The sequence below is a fragment of the Athene cunicularia genome, unplaced genomic scaffold (genome assembly GCF_003259725.1).
Source record: "Athene cunicularia isolate RWA unplaced genomic scaffold, athCun1 SCF_19, whole genome shotgun sequence".
In the NCBI taxonomy this organism is placed as follows: Eukaryota; Metazoa; Chordata; class Aves; order Strigiformes; family Strigidae; genus Athene; species Athene cunicularia.
The window spans coordinates 7,577-30,415 of NW_020799255.1; the positions used below are offsets into that span (position 1 = coordinate 7,577).

The following is a 22,839-nucleotide window of genomic DNA, read 5'->3' on the forward strand; positions in this document are numbered from 1 at the left end:
CTCCCTCCCTCATCATCTCCCAGAGGCTGCACCATCTCGTAGACCCCAAGCGCCCCCCCCCACTTTTCCTCCTCACCACCGCTCCCCTCCAGGACCTGCTGCTTCAGCCCCTCCAGCTCCAGGCTGCCCAGCCCCGGGATCCCACTGGGTGTGGTGGGGAATTCCCAATTCTCCATTTCTGGGGCGCACGAGGGTCCTGGTGTACGCGGCGGACACTTTCACACTGCCTGTCCCCTCCAACCCCGTGAACTGCAGCGTTTCTGACCTGAGGGTCGCCGTGGAGATCTCCCTGCACAAAGTCCACCTTGGCAACTTGGAGGACTCGTACCCCGGGGTGTGTAATAGTGACCCCGCCAGCGCTGACCAGGGCGCCGCGTTCCACCGAATTAACCTCAGAACCTGCCGGGAGGCCGCTGTGATCTCTGCTGGCGGTGTGTGAGGAAAGGGGGAGGAGGGTGGGGGCCAATCTCGCCATCCGAGGCGCAGAGCAGGAGATGACGCCTCCTGCCTTCATCTTGGAGGTGCTTGTGGGAAGTGAGGGAACTCAGAGGAGCCAAACCTTGGCAACAGGAAAGCCACAGCTGGGACGTCTGCCCAGAGGCCGCCTCGGCACCCTTCACCACAAATCCAAACCAGAAGTGGGAAGAGCAAGGGGAGACTCTAGACCGGTCTGGAGCCCCAAGGAGCATCGCTCCGAGCAGGCCCAGCGCATGCAAGGCCTCAGCAAAGGCCCCGGGTGCTGGTGTGGGGCAGGGAGGTCTCCAGGCACGACAAATCCTGCCGAGACGTTCCTCACCGGCAGAGAAGCCCGGGGGGGGGGGCCCGGGTGAGAGATGCAGCCACCGTCACCTGCCCTGCACCCACGCAGGGTGTCCGCAGCGGCGTGAGGATGGAGGCGCACGGGTGTGGGTGCTGGCACTGCAGAGCCTCACGGGCTGCGCTGAAAACGCAGCGGGCTGGGGAGGTGCCGCCTGTCTTCATTGCCACGCACCCAGAACACGCCGGCGGGGCACAGCCACGCAAAGTGCCGCCCCAGTGTCCACCCCCAGCCCTCGGCTCGCCCTCACCTCCTTTTGGCCCCTGGCTTGGAGATTTGCAGCTGCTGCTGCGTTCAAGTCTGCTTCAAGAGCAGCTCTACCCAGAGAGCGTCGTGGGGACATGCGGCTCTCGGAAGAGGCGGGTGGGTTGATGTTGGGGAGCGGGAGGGAAATATCGTTTCTAAATATAAGAGCCGCTGCTGCGCACAGGAAGGAGCGGTCTGGGCAAGCAGGAGTGTGGTCGACTTCTGAGCATGCAGAGCGTGCAGGAGGTGACTACCTCGCTGCTGAGAGCGGGCATGGGGAAGGGAGGGATGTTTTCAGAGCAAGGTCACTCGAGGCCCAGCAGCTGCAGCAAGGAGCAGTGGCTGAGCTGAGCCGAGCTGGTGCTGAGCCCAGCTGAGCCCATCCTGTGCAGTGAGATCCACCGTCCTCTAGGAAATCCCGAGAAGCCGGGCTCCTGAAGACCCCTTGGAAAGCCGTGAGCATCCCCCTGCACTCACGTTTCTGCCAGTCATTTCCTCTCCAGCCCCCCTCATTTGGAAGAGGGCTCCCAAGCTCCCACCCCTCTCCTCCTAGGCAGACAGGTCTGCCCACGTGCAACGCGCAGGTTAGAGCTGGTACGTCACGGGCACCTGTGGTGGGTTTACAGATTGTCTCCACTCCGCCAGCATTGCTGCTGCTCATCTCCAGAGCCCAGAAGCCCCATGCCAGCCGGCAGATCCTCCGTGCAGACAGACAGGCTGCCGCCAGAGTCCTGCACCGCCCCTCGACTCGGTCACCACGCTGGCTCTCCAACAACTCCACCTGCAAAAAACCCTCTTGGAGATGCAGCTTCTCCACTGCTGCCCTAGTTCCCATGCTCTTAAGACAGAAAGTTGGGCCTTCCCAGAACCAGGAGCACACCCAAAGGGCAGGGTCAGAGGTGTAGCGCTGGGCAGGAGAGGACCCGTGGGGAAACTGGGTCGATGGGTGATCCCTGACGTGGCTCTGCCAAGGAACAGCGGGCAGGAGAGGCTGCTTGCTGTGAGCCACACAGACCCCTGGCAAAAGCAGACATCAGGGCACACAGCCACCCTGCAGCAGGGGAACCAGCCGGGGCAGGCCCCGAGAAAAGCCCGAGAGGATGAGCAGGGTCATCCCAGGATCACCAACAGACTTTCAGGCTCCTCTTTGTGGGAAGGTGCCTCCAGCCAGACGCGGGTCACTTCCAGGCGCAGCAAACCCCGGGGCAGAAGCCTCTCCTGCTGCTCCCCAGCTGCTCAGGGAGCAGAGCCCGACAGCCCCGGCCGGCCGGGTGGGAAGGTGCCGCAGGGTCCGGCAGCTTGGGCGCCCGTGCCGGGTCTACCCACCGCCCCAGTGCTGCTGGGTGAGTCGGAGAGGGGCGCGTCTGCGGGAGGGGCTGGGGCTGCCAGACCTCGGGGCACGGGGATTTTGGGGAGGGCTGGGGAACAGAAGTCAGACAGATTCCAGACAGATGCGTTGCATCCCATTTCAGGAAGGTCTGTGCACGGGCTGCCTAACCTTCCTTTGCATGCCCAGAGTCTGAGCAGAAAATGCCTTGCGAGGTCAATAACCAGCTTGTGCTCGCCACCAGCTCCACGTTCTCTTTCAGCAGACCCAAACCCCGTGTCACATCCCTACATTACAATGGCAGAAACGGGGTGTACAGCTGCTTTCTTTCCATTTGATTTTTCCTGCATTACTGCTCCTGCTCTCTAGTGAGCACCCAGAGAAATGTCTGGCGGGACACGTGCGGGGAGAGATTTGTTGGAGCTGAGTGGTTCCCCATGAGTCCAGTGAAGCGAGACATGAGCTGCGGGGGGTCTGCTCGGTGTCTGGGGTGGTCCCAGCACAGGACAGTGACCCCGACAAGGTCCGCATTTCTTTCTCACACAAGACAGTGCTCCCAACTTGGGAGGGTGATTGCTCGTGAGCCCTTCCCAGCATCTCCTTCCTCCTGCAACTGACATGTCCACGCTGTGACCCTCCTCTCTTCCAGGGCCGGCCTTGCCCCTCTGGGTCTGGATCCTGCGCTCTGCCCTGGCCCTGCTCCTCCTGGCATCCAACCCCCTCATCACCCTCATCCTGGAGAGATAGAGCTGCTGTGCCGGTGGGGCTGGACAGCCTGGAGACATCCTGTCCCCTTTGCCCTCTGATGCGCTCGGGGCACTGGGCTCCCCACTGCCCCACTGCAGCCTCAGACAGCCATGCTCAGGCTTGGAAAGGGCCGAGCTTAGGGTGGCTGAGCCCACTGGCCCCTGGCCAGGTCCAAGGGGGAGCCGTGCCTGGCCCCTGCACCCCCACACCCCCATCTGTGGGGCAGGGACTCGGCCAAAACCCTCACCTAGCAGACGCGGGAGGCGGTGTCCGGCTGTGGGAGAGCTGGGGATGGGGTCTGAGCATCAGCACCCCCAACATGCACCCCAGGCTCAACCTTCCCCTGCAGAGCCTCAAACCTCCCACGCTGACACCTCCCATCACCGTCCTGGGACCCGAAGCCTTCTGGGAGAGGCTGATGTTGTTTGCTGCCCATGGGGAGCTGGGGATGCCAAGCTGCCAGGCTCAGCCCAGGGCACGAGCGGGTCGGGGACAGGGGCAGGAGGGCCCTACAGGGAGGATGGTCCCCTGAGGGACAGGCAGACACCGTTCGTGCTCCGGTGTCTGGGCGTACGGAAATAGAAGTGGGGGCTCTGCAGCTGCAGCGTCCACTGCGGGGGCTGGGGCAGGGCCCCCCTCATCACAGCCTCTCGTTGTGGGAAAGGCTCTGCTGGCCACAGAAACGCAGCAGGACCCGTCCCAGGCGCTGCAAGCCACAGGCCAGGCAGCTCCTGAAGCGCCGTCCCCAGCTCAGAGCAAAGCACTACTTCAAGGACGGGGGGTTCCCGCAGCCCCCAGAAAATGCTGGGGCAGGTGGGCTGTGCCAGGCCGCGTCCTTCTGGCCCTGCCTTCCTCCTGCTGCTGCTGCTGCTTGGTGAGTTGGGGATTTCTGTGCCTTGGGGCTCAGGACCGGAGGGCTGCGGAGCGGGGCAGGACAGGGCCCGTCCTGGGCACAGGGGAGGATGGAGTCAGGGCGTGCGGAGCAGCCGGGCAGCAGTGAGGGGCAGAGCTGTTCCCATGAGGGTGGGAAGGCGATTGCCTCCTCCAGCTATGGCACAGCTCTGAGCAAAGGGCACGTTTTTCCAGCACCTCTAAGGGAGGTCAGGTCAATGAGACTTGGTAGATGCTGGAGTGCTTTAGGGAGCCGCAGGCATCCACCTGGAACCACAAACCCACCCAATATGGGCTTGGGGTGGTGCCCAGCCGGGAGATGAAGGAGATGCAGGATGGAGCCACACGGGCAGGAAGGTGTTTGCCCAGCAAAGGACTCGGCAGCGGGGATCTGGGCAGTGGCACGTTGGTCTCTGCATGTCTCTGCCCCTCTAAACAATCCTCTCTGCCCCATGATGCAGGTGCCACCATGACCACCCAGGACACCTGCAGCTCCCCAGGTGATGTGAGCACAGCAATGGGGCAGGCGAGGGGGGTGTGCGGGGGTTGCTGTGGGACGAGAGGGGCATTGTTCCCCATGTGTGGATGCTGGAGAGGGGACTCTTCCCTCCCACATCCAGGGGCGTTTTGCAGCCCCAGCAACATTAACGCTGCTTGGGGCATCCCTGTGCCACCTCCCCAGGTGACCTCCCGGCTCCTGAGCTCACCCTGAGCACCTCTGGTGCCCGGGAAGGAGAATGGGTTTTCTTTCACTGCTCCACTGGCCTGCCATCTCCTGCTACCCGAATCATTTTCTGCAAGGATGGGGTGGAGAAGCACAGCCTGAAAGCCATTCAGGGGCAGACGAGCTACACCCTGCGGCTGAACGTCACCCTGGGGAGTGCAGGGACATACACGTGTGGGTACCAGCAGAGGAACGAGAGCAGCTGGGTGAGGAGCTCTGCCCTCAGCGCTCCCCAGCACTTGGCTGTCAGAGGTGAGGTGTGGGCGGGCGGGCACCGCTCCGGGGCTCCACAGAACCCAGAGGAGTCTGGGGACTCTGCCGTGCCCCGTGGCGTGTCTCCGGGCAGTTGGGATGCTGGAGGCCAGTGTGCAGCTGAGCCCAGCCTTTGCCACCGGGGCAACTTCTGCCAGGCACGGGAGGGCTTCCTGCTCCTCTGCTGCCCCAGCACCACGGGGAGGGGAGTGTGGTGCTGCCAGACCTGCCAGAGCCGGAGCAGTGCAACGCCTGGATTTATTTACCACAACGCTTCACAGATGGTGGACTGGGGGGGTCCCAGCAGTTGCTCGGTTGTGCAGCACCTGGGGGACATGGAGACTCACCCTGTCCCTTTCTTCTCCCAGGCAGCGGGTCCAACTCCCAGGCAAGGCTGTCGACCATGGGTGAGTGATGAGCGATTCCTTCCCTGCACACCCAGTGACCCCAGTGTCGGGCTGAGGGACGCTGGGCTGCTGGTATTCATCACACAGGATCTATCTTGTCTCTAAGGGCATGTCCTGCTCTCTGCTTGTACTTCCCTGACATCTCCCCCAACACCTTCTGCCCCCCCCTCCCGCTCCCCATCTTGAGCTCATTCACACCTTCACCCCAGGCATCTTGCAAGGAGTGGCTGTTGTCTTCCTCCTCCTCCTGGCTGCAGTCAGCTACTGTGTCGTGAAAAAAGGTGAGGGATTTGGGGAAATCGGGGGTTAAACTCAAGGCCAAAATTGCACCCTGATGCAGGGCTGCTGCTCTCTGACCCTTGCTTGTTTTGGATGGTCTGCCCGTACCCCCTGTTTCACTGGAAGCCGTGGCTCTCAGGCCTTCCCTTTATCACCTGGGGGGTGAAAAGATGCGGAGATTGACAGGGCCTTTCCTCAGTGGTGATTGTGCTTGGATGCCAGAGTGGGGAGGCAGAGCCCAAATACTTCCCTGCCCCAGGCAGACATTTGCTCCCAGCCCTCCAGGATGAGGGGGGAGCTTCCGAGCTGGCCTGAGCGGAGCAAGCACGGCTCCTCGACGCTTGGGCTGCCCACAGCTGCTGAGAACTTGGAAGAAGCCACTCGGGGAAGCAAGATGCACAGATGTGTAGGCTGGGCTGGGCAAGTCCCTCCCTGAGCGAGGTGTGGAGGTCCAGTCCATCACCTTCATCGTCCAGCCCAGGACCTGCAATGCTGGGGCTGTGCAGTAACTGACCCCCACCTCTCCCTTTCTTTCCCTTGCAGCAGCCTGCAGAGAGAGATGCCAGAGGTGAGCAGCAATCCCGGACGGCTCTGGGGGCATCCCAGGCACCCTGGGGTGGCCTCAGCCAGGGGCAGCAGGGTCTGTGTCTGTGGGTGTCTTCCCCTGGGTGGAGGGAGAGGGGAACAGGGCTTGCCCTGAGCTTGATTCCAACCAAGGACCTGATGCATCCTCCATGGGGTGACCCAGCTGGCCCCATCACAGCCTGGACACAGACCCCAAAACACTTTCCCCCTCCTCTCCAGGCAGCAGCAACTTCCCAACCAAGAGCAGGAAGCGACCAACGACATGGAGATACAGTGTGAGTAGCACCTCTCCTCTCCGCGTGAGCCACGGGCTCCTCTGTCTGCAGGGACCCCCTGCGCCGCCGCCGGCTGCCCTCCCACAGCCACCGGCCCTGCCGCCCTCTCCGCAGCTGCACAGAGTCCAGGGAAACGCCCCAAACCCCCTTTCCCACTCTCCGTCCCCTTCCCTCATTGCAGGAGCTTTCCCAAATCCATGTGCAGTCCCAGTAACTAATGTCCCACCGGGATATGCAGAACAACTGCCCGTTGATCAAGGGCAGATTTCTCCTGGCTGTGCTGTGTCCTGCTTCTTCCTTGCATGCACAGACCAGCTTCTGCCTGCAGAAGGAAGGTGACAGCAGCCCAAACCCACCTCCTGGGAAGGTCCTTCCCTGCACTCCGACCCTGGGCTGCAGTCCAGCCCCCCCGGGACTGGTGCTTTTCCTTCTCTACGTTTTCACTTTGCCATGATTTCTGCCTCAAAGCAGGGTCAGCAGCTGAGGATGTGGGTCCATTTGTGGGCGACGGCAGAACATCCCCTTGCTAACTCTGCATCCCAGGCTGCAGGACAGGGGCGTGCTGTGGGTGGGGAAGGGGGATTGCTCCCCACCATCCATCTCCGTCGGTCTGTTTGTGGGGTGACTTTGTTTTTCCACGCAGGCACCAAGCAGCAGATAAGGGTCTGCTGGTTGGGCAAAGAGGGAAAATGCTGTGGGCTGGGGGAAACGCAGCCAAACCCCAGTGTTCCTGCATCCACAGCTGGAAGGGCAGCTTGCTCTGCTGCCAAGAGCAGGGTGAAATTAGGGGGAAACAGGACAGAGGATTCAGTCCTGACCCCAAGGGGTCTGCTGTTCAAAGGCAGGGTGGGTCTCATCCCTCCCCAGAATGGGAAGCAAGGGCTAACAGTGTGGTTTTGCCCCCCACCAGACTCCACCATCGCCCACGTTGGATGTAAGAGGGTGAGTCGTGGCACAGCTCTGGTGCCAAACCAGGGAGCAGGGCCCCCAGGGATGGGGTGGACAGGGCGGGGTCTGTACCGGTGGCTTGGGCAGGGGAGTCCCATGGGCTGTTCCCACCAAGAACTCAAGGGATGCACTCAGAGAAAAACGCTTTTATATCTGTGTCCACCTGCCCATGTCTCGCCTCACCTGATGGCCCTTTCCACTTAAAGAGAGCGACACTCCTCCAACAAGAAGATATTTTTCCCATCAAGTACATTTTTATTTTCTCTCAATATCTTCTGCAAACATTTTCCCTGGAAGAATGATTCATGGCTAAATGCCTGGTGTAAAATTTGGGGGCTTGTCAAGTGGGGAAAAAAACCTGAAACCCTAATCTGTGGGAAAGCAACACTGAAGAAGAAACAAGGGACCACTGAGAAACACAGTACTCCCCCAAATCTGCTGTTAGTTTTGTTACCCCGTTAACCCAGCCTGGTGAGCCACAGTGCACGGCTCCCTTCAGCGCTCCTGCAGCCCAGGGCCAGAGGCTAGCGCAGGGCCCGTAGCCAGCAAACGAAATAACATGGTTTAATTTTCCCTCAAAAGCCTCGTGTGCAACAGCCGAGCGTCACCACAACGTACGCCACAGTGAACCACGCACGCAGACAGCCCAGGTAGGGCTCCAGCCCAGCAGGTGCACAGCGACAACTGTCTGTGTTGGCCTTTTCTCTCTGGCAGAGAGCTCCTGCGCCGCTAAAGTGGGGCTGCTGTGTCCTCGCTGGGCTTGCTCGGGGTTTGCTGTGCCGGGGGCCCTGGGGATGCTCCCCCAGCTCCTCAGCAGACCACATTCGCCGCCTTTCCCCTCCCGATCCCGTTTGCACCCACCAGGCAGATTGCGTTGTCCAGGCACCCCCACAGGCTCCCGTCACCAGGACCCTGCCGTGTGCCGCCCCCCTCGCTCATCTTCACCAGTTCTTGCTGGAGAACTCCCAGTGCTTGGCTTGGGAGGGCAACACCCACCCACAAGCCCTGTCCGTGCCAACAGGGCCCTGCCCCGCCCTTCCACCATGCCCAGCCCTTTCCACACATAGCAGACCTGTATCCCTGTATCCTGGATGATTTGAACCAGAAGTGTGTTTATGACTTTGTCCTGGTTCAGCTAGGATAGGGTTAAGTTTTCCCCAGCAGAGAGGGGGAAGGGATCTCCAGCCGGGTTATTCATACCATGCTGACATCAGGTCCGGGCGCGGGAGCGTGGGAACTTTTCCTTTGTGGCTTTGGTCGCGGGGAGCATCGCGAGTGAGCTGTCTGTAACCATTGCAGTATTTCTCTGTGGATCTTTTGTCTTGTTCGCTGTTATTGCTGTTTACTGTTGTTATCATTGCTACTGTTGTGGTTCAGATTGTTTATCACTCTGTTGTATTAAATTTCTTCTATTTTAACCCGGGGTTTGTGCCTCACTTCCAGCCTGACCGGCTGAGGGTGGGGGAGGGACAACGGCAACATGGTCTCCGGTCCCGGCAGGGCCTAAGCCACCACAGCCTTACACATGTATTTACAATTTATGGTCTATAAAGACATATAAAACATATTACCAGTTTTGTAAATGTATGTGTGAACACCAGTGAAGACGTCTCCATCCCACTGTGTAAAATAAACTGCGTGGCACAAGCAGGGGTGTGCTCTGACACGAGGTTCATATGGACACACGGGTACAGCCCTACAGAGGCGCTGATGTGCTCACACCTCTCTGTTAGCAGCTACATCTGATGATGATCTGCTTTCGCTCAAATGGAGAATAAACCCCTACGGATTTCTATCACCGACTGCACCTCTGTCTTAGTCCCTTCAGGAATGGGACCGAGCTGCCCAGAGACAGCCCTAGAGATGGAGAGGGCTGGCTGTAGAGGACTGAAGGAACTGTAGAGGGACACGGGGGAAGGAAGAGGAGCTGCCTCTTCTCTGAGCTCAGCTGAGACATCTACCAGACCCTAAAACCTTCCTATTCCCACTCTGCTGCTTGCCTCTCTTTTCTCATCTTGGCTCTGCTTTCCTTCCCAAACCTAAATCCCAGCCAAAAGTCATTTGTTGCCCTTGCCGTACCAAAACCGATTGTGCCATTTGGAGTGTTAAAATGCCATGCAAGGGCCACCTGTGTTCTTGCATCGAAATCATCATCTGGTAGATACAGGTTTGCATTAATATTGAGGGTTTAGCTAAGAAGAGCTTTGCAGCTTTCCCAGTCAGCTGGGTTTTGATGTCCCGCTGTGAGCCCTGTTGCACCAGGTTTCAGTGACAACCGCTGGAGACAGACAGCAGCTCTTGGGGGCATTTCACTCAACACCTCTCCTCACACAAGGAAACAGCAGCTCCTCTGGCATGTTTCTTCATGTTTTTCTTTACAGCTGTTAGATCTTCCACGCTTTCCCCATTTTTCTCTGCATCTCTCAGTGTGGACACATTCCCTGCCTGCATAAGATCTTCACAAACCTGGGAACGGAGTTTTAGTGGAGAAGGGTCTCAGGGTCTTCTGAGGTCTCTCCAAGCAAATATTCCACCCAGAAGAGTTAAAGCCCCAACTGGGCGGGGAACGTGAGAACTGCGATTCATGAAGGAACCATCCAGAGCTCCTCCAGGAATGTCCAGCAAACTCCCACAGATCCTTGCAGAGGAGAGGGAGAGCAGGGAAGGCTCCGCGTGAACGCACTGTCTTCTCTTGGGTAACTCAGAAACCGATGGCATCACCTCTTGCTTCCTCATTCGTACGGTGAAGCTCAGAGCACTTCGGTATGCAGACCTGCTCAACTGAAAAGGCAGCAGCCTCCCCCTCCGGGGGCCCCTCATGGCCACAGACCCTTGGGCTGGGCTGGCACCATGCAAGGAGGGCAATGGCAGCCACAGCAGAGCCGTGGGGAAATCCCTGCACCATGGGGTTTTGGCCTTTTCCTCCCCTAAATGCTCTGGCCCAACGATGCAGATACGTACCTGAACTTTCTGCTCTGGCGAGTCTGTGCGATGCTCTGTGTTGTGGTCAGATCACCACCAGCTTCACCTCATTTTGCCCAGAACTGCACGGAGCTAGGGCATCTACCGAAAGCAGGATGCCATGAGCTGCTTTAGACCTACTTTGGAACGGGGTGAACTAGTCTGGGTGGAGGCGGGGGAGAGGACCCAGCCAGCTCTCCTTCCCATAAATCTAGCTTGAGTTGGCCACCTAACCCGGAGGTGCACGTTGTCAATACTGGGCGAAGCACCTTTCCTCTTTGCTTCATTGGGATTAGAGCATTGGTGGTGTGCTGACAGGCACAAAGCATGTTTTGGAAAGTAACAAATCACAAAAAAATTCTGTGTTGGAGGCTAAGTTCTTATTGGACATCCCTGCAATGGGAAAATATCCACTTGTAAAGGGCCTGCTTTGGTCTGTGGGAGAAATGAAGGAGGAAAAGGGGTGGATTGTTCCGTACGGGGAGGCAGTCCTCCCCTAAGGAGGGACAGACAAACCTTCAGAGACAAGCCCGTGTTGTGCCATGTTTAATACCCTTCCCAAGGGTATTATGGCTGCCCTCGTTACTGGCCTGAATGTCCGTGGAGGCAAATGTCTCTCTGCAGATCTGAGGTGCTGATTGGTATAAATATCGCTCATGTTCATTCCTCACATAAATATTCATCATGTTGGACCAACAGCTCTCTGACAGGGATGTATCCAGGCAGCAGAGGCCCATGAGCAATTTATGAGACAGCCAGATGCTCAGTTTTAGGGGAACTTTATTGATACTTTGTGATATTTGCTTTTCAGTGGGAATAGCGTGTTGAGATGAGTTTTCCATCACTGGAGTTATAACCAAGTTTGTAGATCTTTCAAGGGATGAGAGAGAATGGTTTTGCCAAACCCCGGATCCCGTTATGGCAGACTGGTAGTTCTGCAATATCTCTGCCCTTTGTCTCCTCAGCTGAATCTTGCTGGCACGTCTCTCTGCAGCAAGATGAGCATGGGCCAGTGGGGCCAGTCGGGCACTCACGGTGCTTCTGGATTCTCCAGTTGCTTGTTAACTGCAGAGAAAGGGAGCAAGGTAAAGCACTGTCTGCTCCCAGGAACTGCCTGACACCAGAACTGCCTGCTCGAAGTGACAAAGACTGCTCCTGAAGAAGGTCTGCAGGTTATTTGGAGCTGTCAGGAACACAGCACCTGAGCTTTGGACGGGGCCATTGGAGCCAGGACAGGGCTGTGTGAAGTGCAGACTCCAACCCTGTGGCACAATGCACAATTCGAGCCAGGGGACTGCGGCACGTGGTCCTGACAGCATGACCCTGTGCAGCGCCCAGGTGAAAGCCAAGACCCTACAGCCCTGCTCCTCCGTAATGAAACCAGCCAAAGGCCCCCAGGGTTCCTCCCTTCATCCATGCAGGGCCTGTCCAGCAGGGCATGAGAAGTGAGGAACTCAGCTCCCAGGAGCTTCAGAGAGTCCAACTCAGACATTTACTGAGTACTGACGATGCACCGATACGGATGCATCTCGCCCCAGCCACTGATGCTCGTCATTACCTCCTGTCCCGCCCTACCTTCCCTCTTTCTGCCCTTTAGGAGATTCGCCCTACACAAAGCCCCCTTGTCAACATCTCCACAGAGGAATCCATCCCATAGTCAAACTGTCAGCGGTGTGTTTGCCTCTGCTCTGCTGCTGCCCCTCTCCCACCATCTGGTCCCATCACATCCATCCTAAACAGATGCTCTATATTCCTTACAGCTCCCTCCTGTATCCGTTTCCCTGCCTCCACCAGCATTATCCTGAGCTGGGGGGACCCTTTGCCCTGTGATTCCTGCTGTACCCTGCAGTCCAGCCTGCTGGCTCTGCTAGAAGAGTCTGACCCTGTCCCCACCCCACGTCAGACGCCATGGTGATGCATTACCTGTACAAGTAACGCTGGCGTCCTCCCCGTGATAGCAGTTGTGTTCACCCCACGGCCTGGCCTGGCAGTCGAAGATGCTCTCTTCCGTCCCGTTGCATTCGACATCATCCAGCCAGATGATGTCCGACCCTCGACGATAGCGGGCGCTTCCCGGCGCTGACAGCGGTGATCCGCAGCCCACCTGCTTGCACACCACCTCGGCGTCCTTCATGTCCCAGTGGTCATCACAGATGCTGCCCCACCGGTTCTCGTGGAGCACCTCCACTCTCCCAGCACATTTGTTTGGGCCATCCACAAGCCGGACTGGCCCCCCCTCAAGCACGTCCACCTCTGCACCAGTACCCAAAAAAAAAATGTTACGTCCTGCACATCCCACAGCCTGTGGAAGGCTTGCCCCTCAGCAGAGGCTCAGGTGTCTCTGAGCACGCCGGGGATATGGCAAGGGCTTCTCTGGGGTGGGAAGGAAGACAGAAAAGCCTGGGAGAGGGGCTGTGGGAAAAGGGCAGGAGGAAGCTTTCCTGGTCTTCATGGATGGCTGCAGGCTGTACTGTCCATCTGCTTCAAGGAGCCTGCTGATGGTAACCACCCTGCAGCCCAGAGGCAGGACAAGGGACCGGAGCAGTCTCAGGTAGGAGAGGATTTAATGCTGCCCCTGGGTCAGCTACATCCATGTGTCCTCCCTGGGTCACGGGACAAGCACTGCACTCAGGGATGGGGTGAGTTAACAGCCGTGTCCCTCTCCTGCTGTTTCCACCAGCAGACACCACAGAGCTGCACTGGGGCTCAGGGCCAGTCCTGGCTCGGGCAGGGGGCATGTGTGTGGTGGCATCTGCCCCTCCTAGTGCCCAGCATGTGCAGGATGGGGGATGGAGGGGGTTACCTGAGCACTCCACGCTCGCATCTTCCACGTGGTTGCAGATGTTGTCTCCCCAGGCCTTCGTCTCACATTCGGTGAGGGACGCTTCTGTCCCTGTGCAGTTCACATCGCTCAGCCAGATCTGGCCCTTCCCTTCCCCGTATTTTGACTCCCGAGGGGCTGATAGCGCTGTCCCACAGCCCAGCTGCCTGCACACAACCTTTGCCTCCCGTAGATCCCAGTGGTCATCACAGACAGTCCCCCAGACGTCCTTGTGAAGCACCTCGACTCTCCCAGAGCAGCGGCTGGGGCCACCCACCAGGCGGACTGAAGTGGAGACGGTGATCCCCGATTCTGCAGACACATCCAGAGGGGGATGCTCAGGTCCGTGTGCATTGGTGTGTGTCCCCCCTCTTCCCCAGACATCCCCACCTGCCCTGCACACAGCAGCTTCTCCTCCATAGCTTTCTCCACGTACAACATGCCAGAAGCACAATGGCAGGCTTAACATCAAGCCTGAGCTGAAGAAAAATGGCCACAGAGCACCCCAGTGAGCAAAGAAGACAGAACCTCCCAGACTGAAGCCTTCTTCTGTGGCATAAGGTCCCCAGGCCACCAGCAGGACTCTCAGGAGGAGAGTGCTCTGCAGGAAGCCCTTGCCCCTGTCCAAACTTGTGCCACCCTAATGCATGGCTGGCAAAAGTGGGACAATGGCAGGATTACCTGAACAGATTGCACTGGCGTCTTCCTTGTGGTAACAATTGTGGTCCCCCCATGGCCTCGCTGGGCACTCAGAGAGAGCGGCTTCCACCCCTGTGCAGTTCACATCATCCAGCCAGATGGTGTCACGTCCTTGTCCAAACTTGGCTCCAATGGGGGCCAGCACTGCATCCCCACAGCCCAGTTGCTTGCACACAACTTGGGCATCATTTAGATCCCAGTCGTCATGGCACACGCTGCCCCAGAGCTCCTTATGAAGCACCTCAACCCTCCCAGCACATCGGTTTGGGCCTCCCACCAGCCGGACTGGCCCTGGCTCAGGTATTTCTGTTCCTGCCAAAAACAAATGAGGGAGAAGTTCTGGAACAAGTCTCTGTGCCACCGACCACCTAGAGAAAGCAGAATCTCACATGATGCACTCTGTCTCTGCTCATCCCAAACATCTGTCAAAGGCTCCCTTCCTAAATTCTGGCTTAAGAAGAAAGGTTGAAGGGAAAATATTATCAGCACGGAGGCTGTAAGGGGAGGGAGGGGACTATTTGTGTCCTCTCCCAGCTCTGCAGGTTATTCCAGGTCCAGGAGCTGTGATGCAACTTCTCTGGGTCCAGTGGGGTGGGAAGGTGGAGCTGAACAAATTCATCCAGCACGCCTGACCTCCTAACTGAACGGGTCAGAAATTGCACCCTGGCTTATTTGAGGCAGAAGGGCCAATGTGGCATGAAGTAGGAAACACTTGGAGGTTACCTGAGCACTCCACGCTGGCATCTTCCACGTGGTTGCAGATGTTCTCTCCCCACAGCTTCGCCTCGCATTCAGTGAGGTTTGCTTCTGTCCCTTTGCAGTTCACGTCACTGAGCCAAATTTTGCCATCCCCTGCCCCGTATTTTGACTCCCGAGGGGCTGATAGCGCTGTCCCACAGCCCAGCTGCCTGCACACAACCTTTGCCTCCCGTAGATCCCAGTGGTCATCACAGACAGTCCCCCAGACGTCCTCGTGAAGCACCTCGACTCTCCCAGAGCAGCGGCTGGGGCCACCCACCAGGCGGATCTCCACTTTGGCTGTGTTTACATCTTCTGGAGAGAGAAGACACCCCATGGTGAAGGCAGGGAATGAGAAAGAGGGCTTCTCCTGCCCAGTGTGTCTGTCTGTATTGACAAACCGGGGGGAAGAAAAGCCCAGGGTATTCTAGCATCCCAAACCTTTGGCGGTTGGGAACTGGGTTTCGAGCTGGGAATAGCCAAAAGCTGCAGGTGTTTGTGGGGCCCTAAGTCTGTTCTGAGATACAAATCACAGGGTCCATTTTCAGCTGTAAAGGGAGAGGTATAGCTTCCCCCCCCAACCTACTCCAGCATTTAGGTTCCGGGTAAATTTCCCCCCAGTTAAGGCCAATGTCTCCCAGAAAATGCTGCTACAAGGACTAGAAGAAGCGTGGAGAGAACTGAGATATTTCTACCCCTTCCCCAAGCTGGGTTTGCTCAGCTATTGGCAGCAATTGCTGGGTGTTGTGACCTACAGACGATCAGCACTCGGGAGTGGAAAGGACCCACTCAGTCCTGTTCTTGTTGTTGAACCCACCAGGACACACAATTCTTCTCAAAACCTGGCTCCAGCTGCCAAACCTCTGATCACCACACTGTTTACCACCCTAATATCATGAATGAAATCTCTCGAGATACCCTGGTCCCTTTGCACGGATCTGGGGTGTAGAGGGAGAAATTCAGGGACTGAAAAGTGCCAGGGTCTGAAACCCTGGAGCACCTCCACACTGGCTCTTGGAGCCAAGCGGACACCAGGCGTTCCTCCCTCTCATGGAGATCAGACCCCAGCATCGAGGATATCCCGACTTATGGTTTAATTTTGCTAAAATGAGCAGCTGTTTGGGATCATACCACTCCTTTCACCCAGAGATCTCCAGCAGGTACCAGCTGCACCTCACAGAGCGTACAGGAGGTAAAGAGTCAGGCCTTCTCCATCAACTAATCAAGACAATGTGGTTTACAGAGAGATCACTGGCCACAGAAACGGGTTTCAGATCAAAGTCTCTTGGCCCCGAGCAGCATATTTAAATATCCAGCTCAGACACAGCATCATTCTGGATGACATTTTGTGACAGCTGTGTGTCCTGATTCATGCACCACTCTACTACAAATACTGACCTGCCAGCAGGACTCCTGCAAGGGAAGCTGAAAGAGAAGAAATACAGGATGTTAGTCCGAGTCTCGTGAGATTCAGGACAGGAAAACATCAGGCACGAGACAAGGCTCTGTGAGCTCTGTTAGGGCCCATCGTTGTTGTGTCTCCCAAAGCCAGCTGTCAGCGGGCTGTGCCTATCCTAGTGCGTGTCTGTGGGACTTTCTTGCTACAGCGATCAGATAAGGAGACAAAAGCTTAAAAAGCCCAAGTCTACTGGGGAAAAAAAAAAATTGTATGGGCAGACAACGTGAAAATACTGTAACAGAGAAGTTGGGATTCCTCTTGTCCAGATTCAGTCACCTGAAAGTCAGCGTCCAGACATATTCTATTCTATTCTATTCTATTCTATTCTATTCTATTCTATTCTATTCTATTCTATTCTATTCTATTCTATTCTATTCTATTCTATTCTATTCTATTCTATTCTATTCTATTCTATTCTATTCTGTGGTAAATGCTGAGAGGGAAAGCCTGAGGAAAACTTGCCAGGATCTGTTTTTCCTGGAAACTCAGGAGAAGGGCACTTTGTACCCACTGTAGATGGTCAACAGCAAAGAAGACCTAAACACAAACAACAATTTCTGCTCCTAAATATGGCAGTCGGGCAAGATCCCAAGCACTAACCAACAGCTTCAGGCAAGGGCAGAACATTGACACCAGGACAAGCATTAGCGTTATTGCCCAGCTAAGTCTTTTTTCCATCTGCCTTTTGGGTTTTTTTAGCTACTTTTAAAGTTAGTTTATGGTTTTCCCCTTTCTCTGTAAATTCCAGTTGCATTCAGGTAACATATCATCTTGGGAGCCTGAGGTGCCAGAGCCACCGAGCATACTCAGGGCCTCTGCCCATTGCCACCAGGTCTGGCCTTATCCCTGAAGCAGGGGAAAAGGAAGATTTAGGGAAGAACTTTTTTATAATGAGGGTGGTGACTCACAGGAACAGGCTGCCCAGAGGGGTGGTAGATGCCCCACCCCTGGAAACATTCAAGGTCAGGTTGGAGGGGCTCTGAGAAACCTGACCCGGATGAAGATGCTCATTGCAGGGGGTTTGGACTAGATGACCTCAAAGGTCCCTTCCAACCCAAACCACTCTGTGATTCTACGAACCCCCAGAGACTAGGAACCCACAGGAGAGAAACAGGGGCAGGGAACTCCACCTTGTGTGCTGCTGTCTTTGCTCCTGAGGGCTGGGATTCAGTGCCTGAATGACACACTTCTCAAGGTATTGGTGGGGCAGCACCCAGCTCTCCTCCTGTGGCTGTCTAGTGATGTCTGAGGGGACCCGAGTGTCCACACTCAGCTATCAGATACAGATCAAATACTACCGATTGCATCTCAGTTCCTTTCAATATCCCATTTGCTTTGTGCCGTGGGCTGTAGAAGCAATAGTGGAAGGGGAGAACCATCGGCAGAGAGATGCCGAGCCAAAAGCAAAGCAAAACCAAAATTCCCACCTCACTTACCCCAGAGACATGCCAGGAGGACAAGCCTCATGTTGGTGGCAAAGATACTGTGCACTCGTCGTCTCCACAGGAGAGGAGGACAGGGAGGAGGCAGGACCTGCACCCGAGGGACTGGCTATTTGAGAAGTCTCCCTTTTCACGGCTCCTCCCCTACACCCCAAAAACCTCTCTCCATGCCCCGTGGCAGGTGCCCAGCAAGGATGAGAAGCCAAGCCTCTGCCAGGAAGCGACTCTTGTGCCATGCGCATCACGTAATCTGCGGGATTGTGAAACTGAGCTGTTTTGGCAACCTGATGAGCAAATAAGTCCTCCCAGGACAGCCAGTTCCGGAGCATCAGTTGCAGGGATGGGGGGAGACAGGGTTTTGCAAGTTGTCTTCCAGGACTGGCCTCAGGCAGCCACAGAAACAGGTCAGTGCCCAGGCTTAGCTGGAACGATGGGTATGACCCCAAGCTGCTAACGCAGCACAAAAAGATGTACGAAACCTTTTCCCTGCTGAAAGCAGTGTCTTCCAAAACTGATATTTTTTTTTCCCGATATTCCCCCATGTTTGTCCCAAGAGATGGGAAGTCTTCATGAAATTTGGTTGCAAGGTTCATGTGTGTTCACAATCCAGTTCAATTTGAGTTGGTGTGAGACCTCCTCCTCGTCTTGACAAAGCCAGATGTGCGAGCCGCAAGGTGCTGCCCTGGACGGGACAGCCAGGCCCACAGGTCCCCTGAGAGGCTGAGTCACCCAGACAGCCACACGGCTGGGCAGGGATGCGATGCTGCTGCTGACGGGGTTGGGATCTACCTTGTGCCAACCGCTCTATCTGGAAAATGCATTCAGACGCCTTGAATGCTCAGCAGAGACCACCAAGCACGCCTCGAAGGCAGTTGCAACCACCTGTCAGACTCCCATACTGGAGATGGCTGAGGGGGGGGAGGCCCCAGGGCAGGCTGATGAGGTGGATATCCCGAAGGGAAGGAGATGTGATCCTAGGAGAATTGCACCGTGCCCTCCACTACTCAGCAAAACCCCCGAACCCCTCTCTGCATTTGCACCAGCTATCTGGGCAAGGCAGGCCTGCAGGACCATAGCTCAGCGTCGTCTCTAGGAAGCTCAGGGGCAGGTGCAAAGCAGCTCAGCTGAACACAGAAAATATACTTCACTGCTGAGCAACCAAAATATTAACAGACAGGAATATCTTTCATCCAAGGGAGTGTGTGTTGGATAGAAAAGTTTGTGCAGCTCTGAGGTGCTCCTCAGACTGTACAACCCAGGGACTTTGTCTTTTGTCTACAACCTCCTTTGTCTTCCCCACGCTAAGGAAGAGTGTGGACGCACCCTCTGGAGACGACAGACAAGAGCCCTGGCAGAAATGGAGAGTAGGAGTGGGTGACAACTCACAGGGAAGATGAAGGAGGGCAGGGGTAGCAAGTCTTTCCTTTGCAACAGCTGGTCCAGCAGATGAAAGCTGAAGGTGATGGGCCAGAAAAGCAGGCCTGAATAAATACAAATCTCAGCCTGTGGAGGACCATGGCCCTCTCAAAGACACGCATCAGTCCAAGTTAAAGTCAGGTCCATATTACATTCAGTATCAGAGCTGTGTATGGTGGAAGAGAACACTGCATCCAACCGAGAGCAGATGAATCACAGAACAGTTTGAGTTGGAAGGGACCTTTAAAGGTCACCTAGTCCAACTCCCTGCCATAAGCAGGGACATCTTCAACCGGGTCAGGCTGCTCAGAGCCCCGTCCAGCTGGGCCTCGGATGTTGCAGGTTGACCCAGCACTGAGGGATCTGGTGGAGTTGAGAACAGTCAGTGTGAGGTCAGTGGTTGGACTGGATGATCTTCAAGGTCTTTTCCAATGCAGATGACTCTGTGATTGTTTCCAGGGACGGCACATCTACCACCTGTCTCGGCAACCACTCTCACCGCAAAAATGTTCTTCCTTATACCCAGTCTGAATCTCTCCTCTTTTAGCTTAAAACTCTTACCTCTTGTCCTATCGCAACAGGCCCTACTAAAAGGTTTGTCCCCACCTTTCTTTTATTGAAAGTCCGCAATAAGGTGTCCCTAGACCCTTCCCTTCTCCAGGCTGAACAACCCCTACTCTCTCAGCCTCTCTTCACAGGAGAGAATACAGATGAGCTCTGTACCTCAGCATTTGAAGACTGTTCTCATCTGTTTGCTTAGTTTTCCGTTTTGCCCACTGAAGACATTTTCAATCTCTCCATCTCTGTCCTGTTTTCCGTGCTTAGATAACTGTTAGTGCTGCCCTTTTGGCCAGTCTCCAGGAGGCCAGCAGTTGGCCAACATCCTTCTTGAAAGCTGCTGCACACTCCCAGCCACTGCTGTGCAGCAGAGACCTCAGGACTCCTGGGAAAAGATGACAGACACACAGGTATCTCACACGCGAGAGGACCGCCCTGTTCCAGAAGTCTCAGGTGAGGTTTGTTTTTTTCGCAATACCCAAGGGTTGTTGAGCTACCGCCAGTTGTGCTTTGATACTGATCCTCGGGTTCTTCCCGCTTGTGGTGAGTCCAGCCAGTAATTCCTGGTTTGTATTTGTACCGTTGATTACTCACTTGATAGTTGATCCCAACAAACCTGTTGATAACACTTGGTGTCTTATCTTATAGGCAGCTACAAATAGAAGTATTGGCTTTGTGCTCAATGCTTTTTCCAGGAACTGAATGTAGGCCAAATCCTCTAAAATTCAGGCAGGGGAGATGAGAGGGCAAGTTGTCCTCTGTGTCAGTGCCCAGCTGTGGTGTATGGAGCTCTGCCTGGGGAGGGAGCTGGCTTCCAGAGTGAAGGGAAGGCAGGGACAGGGGACATTATAGTGAGGGTCTGCTCCAGACACCTGACCAGGTGGACCGAGTGGATGAGGCCCTCTACAGAGAGAGAGGAGCCGCCTCATGTTCACAAGCCCTGGTCCTCATAGGGAACTTCAGTCACCCCGATATCTGTCGGAAGGACAACACTGCAGAGCATAAGCAATCCAGGAGGTTCCCGGAATGTGTTGATGAAACTTCGTTTTCAAAGTGATAGAGAAGTCAAGAGGAGAGGTGCTGTGCTGGACCTTGTTCTCACCAACACGGAGGGGCTGGGTTGGGGGTGAAGCTTAAGGTCAGCCTTGGCTGCAGGGACCATGAAATGGGGGAGTTCAAGATCCTGAGGGCAGCAAGGAGGGATCACAGCCAGCTCGCTGCCCTGGACTTCGGGAGAGCAGACGTCGGCCTCTTCGGGGATCCGCTTGGCAGAGTAACGCAGAATAAAGCCCTGGAGGCAAGAGGGGCCCAAGAAAACTGGTTCATATTCGAGGATCATCTCCTCCAATCTCAGGAGGGATGCATCCCGACAAAAAGGAAGTTCAGTGAGAACTTGGTTGGTGTTCGCAGAGTGTTTGAGAAGTAAATATTGGCTTTGGGTGCATAGGACAGTTGTTTTTTAAGACAGCCAACTAAAGCAGCAATTTCCCTTTCATCCTGCTTTGTTTTTCAAGCAAACAGAAGAGAAAATAGGATTAAGAAATGTTTAAACACTTCAAAGAGGAATGTGAACCCACCCCTGGGTAGGAGGTTAACAGTGGGAGCAGGGAAATTGAATTAACCCTTGGGACTACCCACCACCTTCCTTGCTTCGAGTTAAGGAACAAGTTAAGCAAAACTAAAAACGACAAGGAAAATCTCAAAAGTATTACATTTTTTTTTCCCTTTGCAATCTGTGCGGGGATTTCTTTAGCACTAAGGTTTTAGAAAGAAACCTGAAACTTACTCAAACCAGAATCCACAGCAATTTAGAATGAGTTAATTAATTAAAGTTATCACTTCAGAATTAATTAAAGTAATAATAGAGGAGTGAAGCCTCATTGAAAAACCCCATTTGTGCTGAAGCGGGACAGACATCAAACACATCACGCTTCCCAGGAGCCTGGGCAACTCCTCCGCTGCTGCAGATCCAACAGGACATCGTCCCCAGTTGGGTGGAAAATTAGAAATAAATAAATAAAGCAGAAAAAACCCCAATATCCATTTTGGACCAGTGTTTTTTAGATCTTGCCTGGATGGGATGCACTGGTTAAACAACTGGGCAGGCACTGAATGGTTAAAGGGTCGAGATGGCCAAACGTGGTTTGTCTTGGCATCAGTCAAGCTCTGGGTCTCCTCTGGAGGCATCCAGTGGTGCCGAGGGTGGTGGGGAGCAGCACCGTGTCCAGAGGGGATTGTGAGGAGCATCAGGCCCCACGGGGATGTGATTCCCGTCCTTCCCCCACTGAACGTCACGGGAATGTGGCGACTTTTAGGTGCCTCAGAGGTGCCGCCCCGCCGGCTGGTTGGCGTGATGGTCCTCTGTTGGGATGGACCCCAGCGAGGCCCGTGTCGCCAGGTCGTCATGCCTCAGCCTCCCCCAGTTTCCCCACACCAAACCCCTCTGGGGATCCCGAGGAGGCAGCAGGTTGTGTTGCAGCATGAGAACATCCAAGCAATGTGGGGAGACACAGAGCCGTTGCTCCTCTGGGTTGGGTGCGCTTCCGAGGACCTCCTTCATCTCTGACTGTGGTTATCTGCCACCTAGGTTTGGGTCTTTTTCTATTTTTCTTTTTTTAAATACGGTGTGTCTTTTCACCCAGCTCCTGCATTTCTCTCCCTGCCCCGTGCAGTTTGTGCTTCCTTGTTTGCTTTGCCTCCAGGCAGAGCCAGGTCGAAGAGCTGTGCCATCCCTGGTCCTTCGAGGCGCTCATGGCCCTCTCGGGCCAAGGGCAAGTCTCTGAGCTCTCCAAATATCTGCAGAGGGCTGATGGGGACTGTGCGCACGGGCTCGTCCCGCGGGGCTGGGCAAGGCTCGGACGTGCCCTCAGGGCAGCCAAAGGGCCCTTCTGGTCAGCGGGGCAGGGACCCAAAGCCACGAACGCCGGGGGCTGGGTGCACCGCGCCCACATGCACACGTGTGTCCCTGCACCCACGCACACACATGTCCCTGCATCCACGCAGATGCTCCGGGCATGTTCCTGCACTGTCCATGTGTGTTCCCACACACACGCGTGACCCTGCGCCCACACGCGCTCTGCCTGTTCCCTTCACTCCCATGTCTATTCCCACACACACGTGTCTCTGTGCCCACACACAGATGTGAATGTCCCTGTGCCCCCCCCCGTGTGAATGTCCCTGTGCCCCCCCACGTGTGAATGTCCCTGTGCCCCCCCACGTGTGAATGTCCCTGTGCCCCCCCCCCCCC

The 22,839-nt window shown here is 55.8% G+C and overlaps 2 protein-coding genes across 2 annotated transcripts in view; both read right to left on the reverse strand.

Moving 5' to 3' along the window:
• Window positions 1–6,616, reverse strand: part of LOC113490627 (zinc finger protein 397-like) — a 9,590-nt gene extending 2,974 nt beyond the window's left edge. Inside the window, exon 1 of the mRNA XM_026867155.1 lies at window positions 6,607–6,616. The gene's annotated coding sequence lies outside the window, so the exon portion shown is untranslated. The remainder of the gene's footprint in view (window positions 1–6,606) is intronic.
• A 4,460-nt stretch (window positions 6,617–11,076) lies between these two features.
• LOC113490633 (deleted in malignant brain tumors 1 protein-like) overlaps window positions 11,077–22,839 on the reverse strand; it is a 34,432-nt gene continuing 22,669 nt past the window's right edge. Inside the window, exons 21-28 of the mRNA XM_026867169.1 lie at window positions 20,695–20,883; window positions 17,613–17,709; window positions 16,116–16,142; window positions 14,703–15,032; window positions 13,962–14,291; window positions 13,263–13,592; window positions 12,383–12,712; window positions 11,077–11,524 (exon numbers count right to left, since the gene is read on the reverse strand). Of these exons, the coding sequence (XP_026722970.1) occupies window positions 11,490–11,524; window positions 12,383–12,712; window positions 13,263–13,592; window positions 13,962–14,291; window positions 14,703–15,032; window positions 16,116–16,142; window positions 17,613–17,709; window positions 20,695–20,883 (1,668 nt within the window). The 3' untranslated portion in view covers window positions 11,077–11,489. The remainder of the gene's footprint in view (window positions 11,525–12,382; window positions 12,713–13,262; window positions 13,593–13,961; window positions 14,292–14,702; window positions 15,033–16,115; window positions 16,143–17,612; window positions 17,710–20,694; window positions 20,884–22,839) is intronic.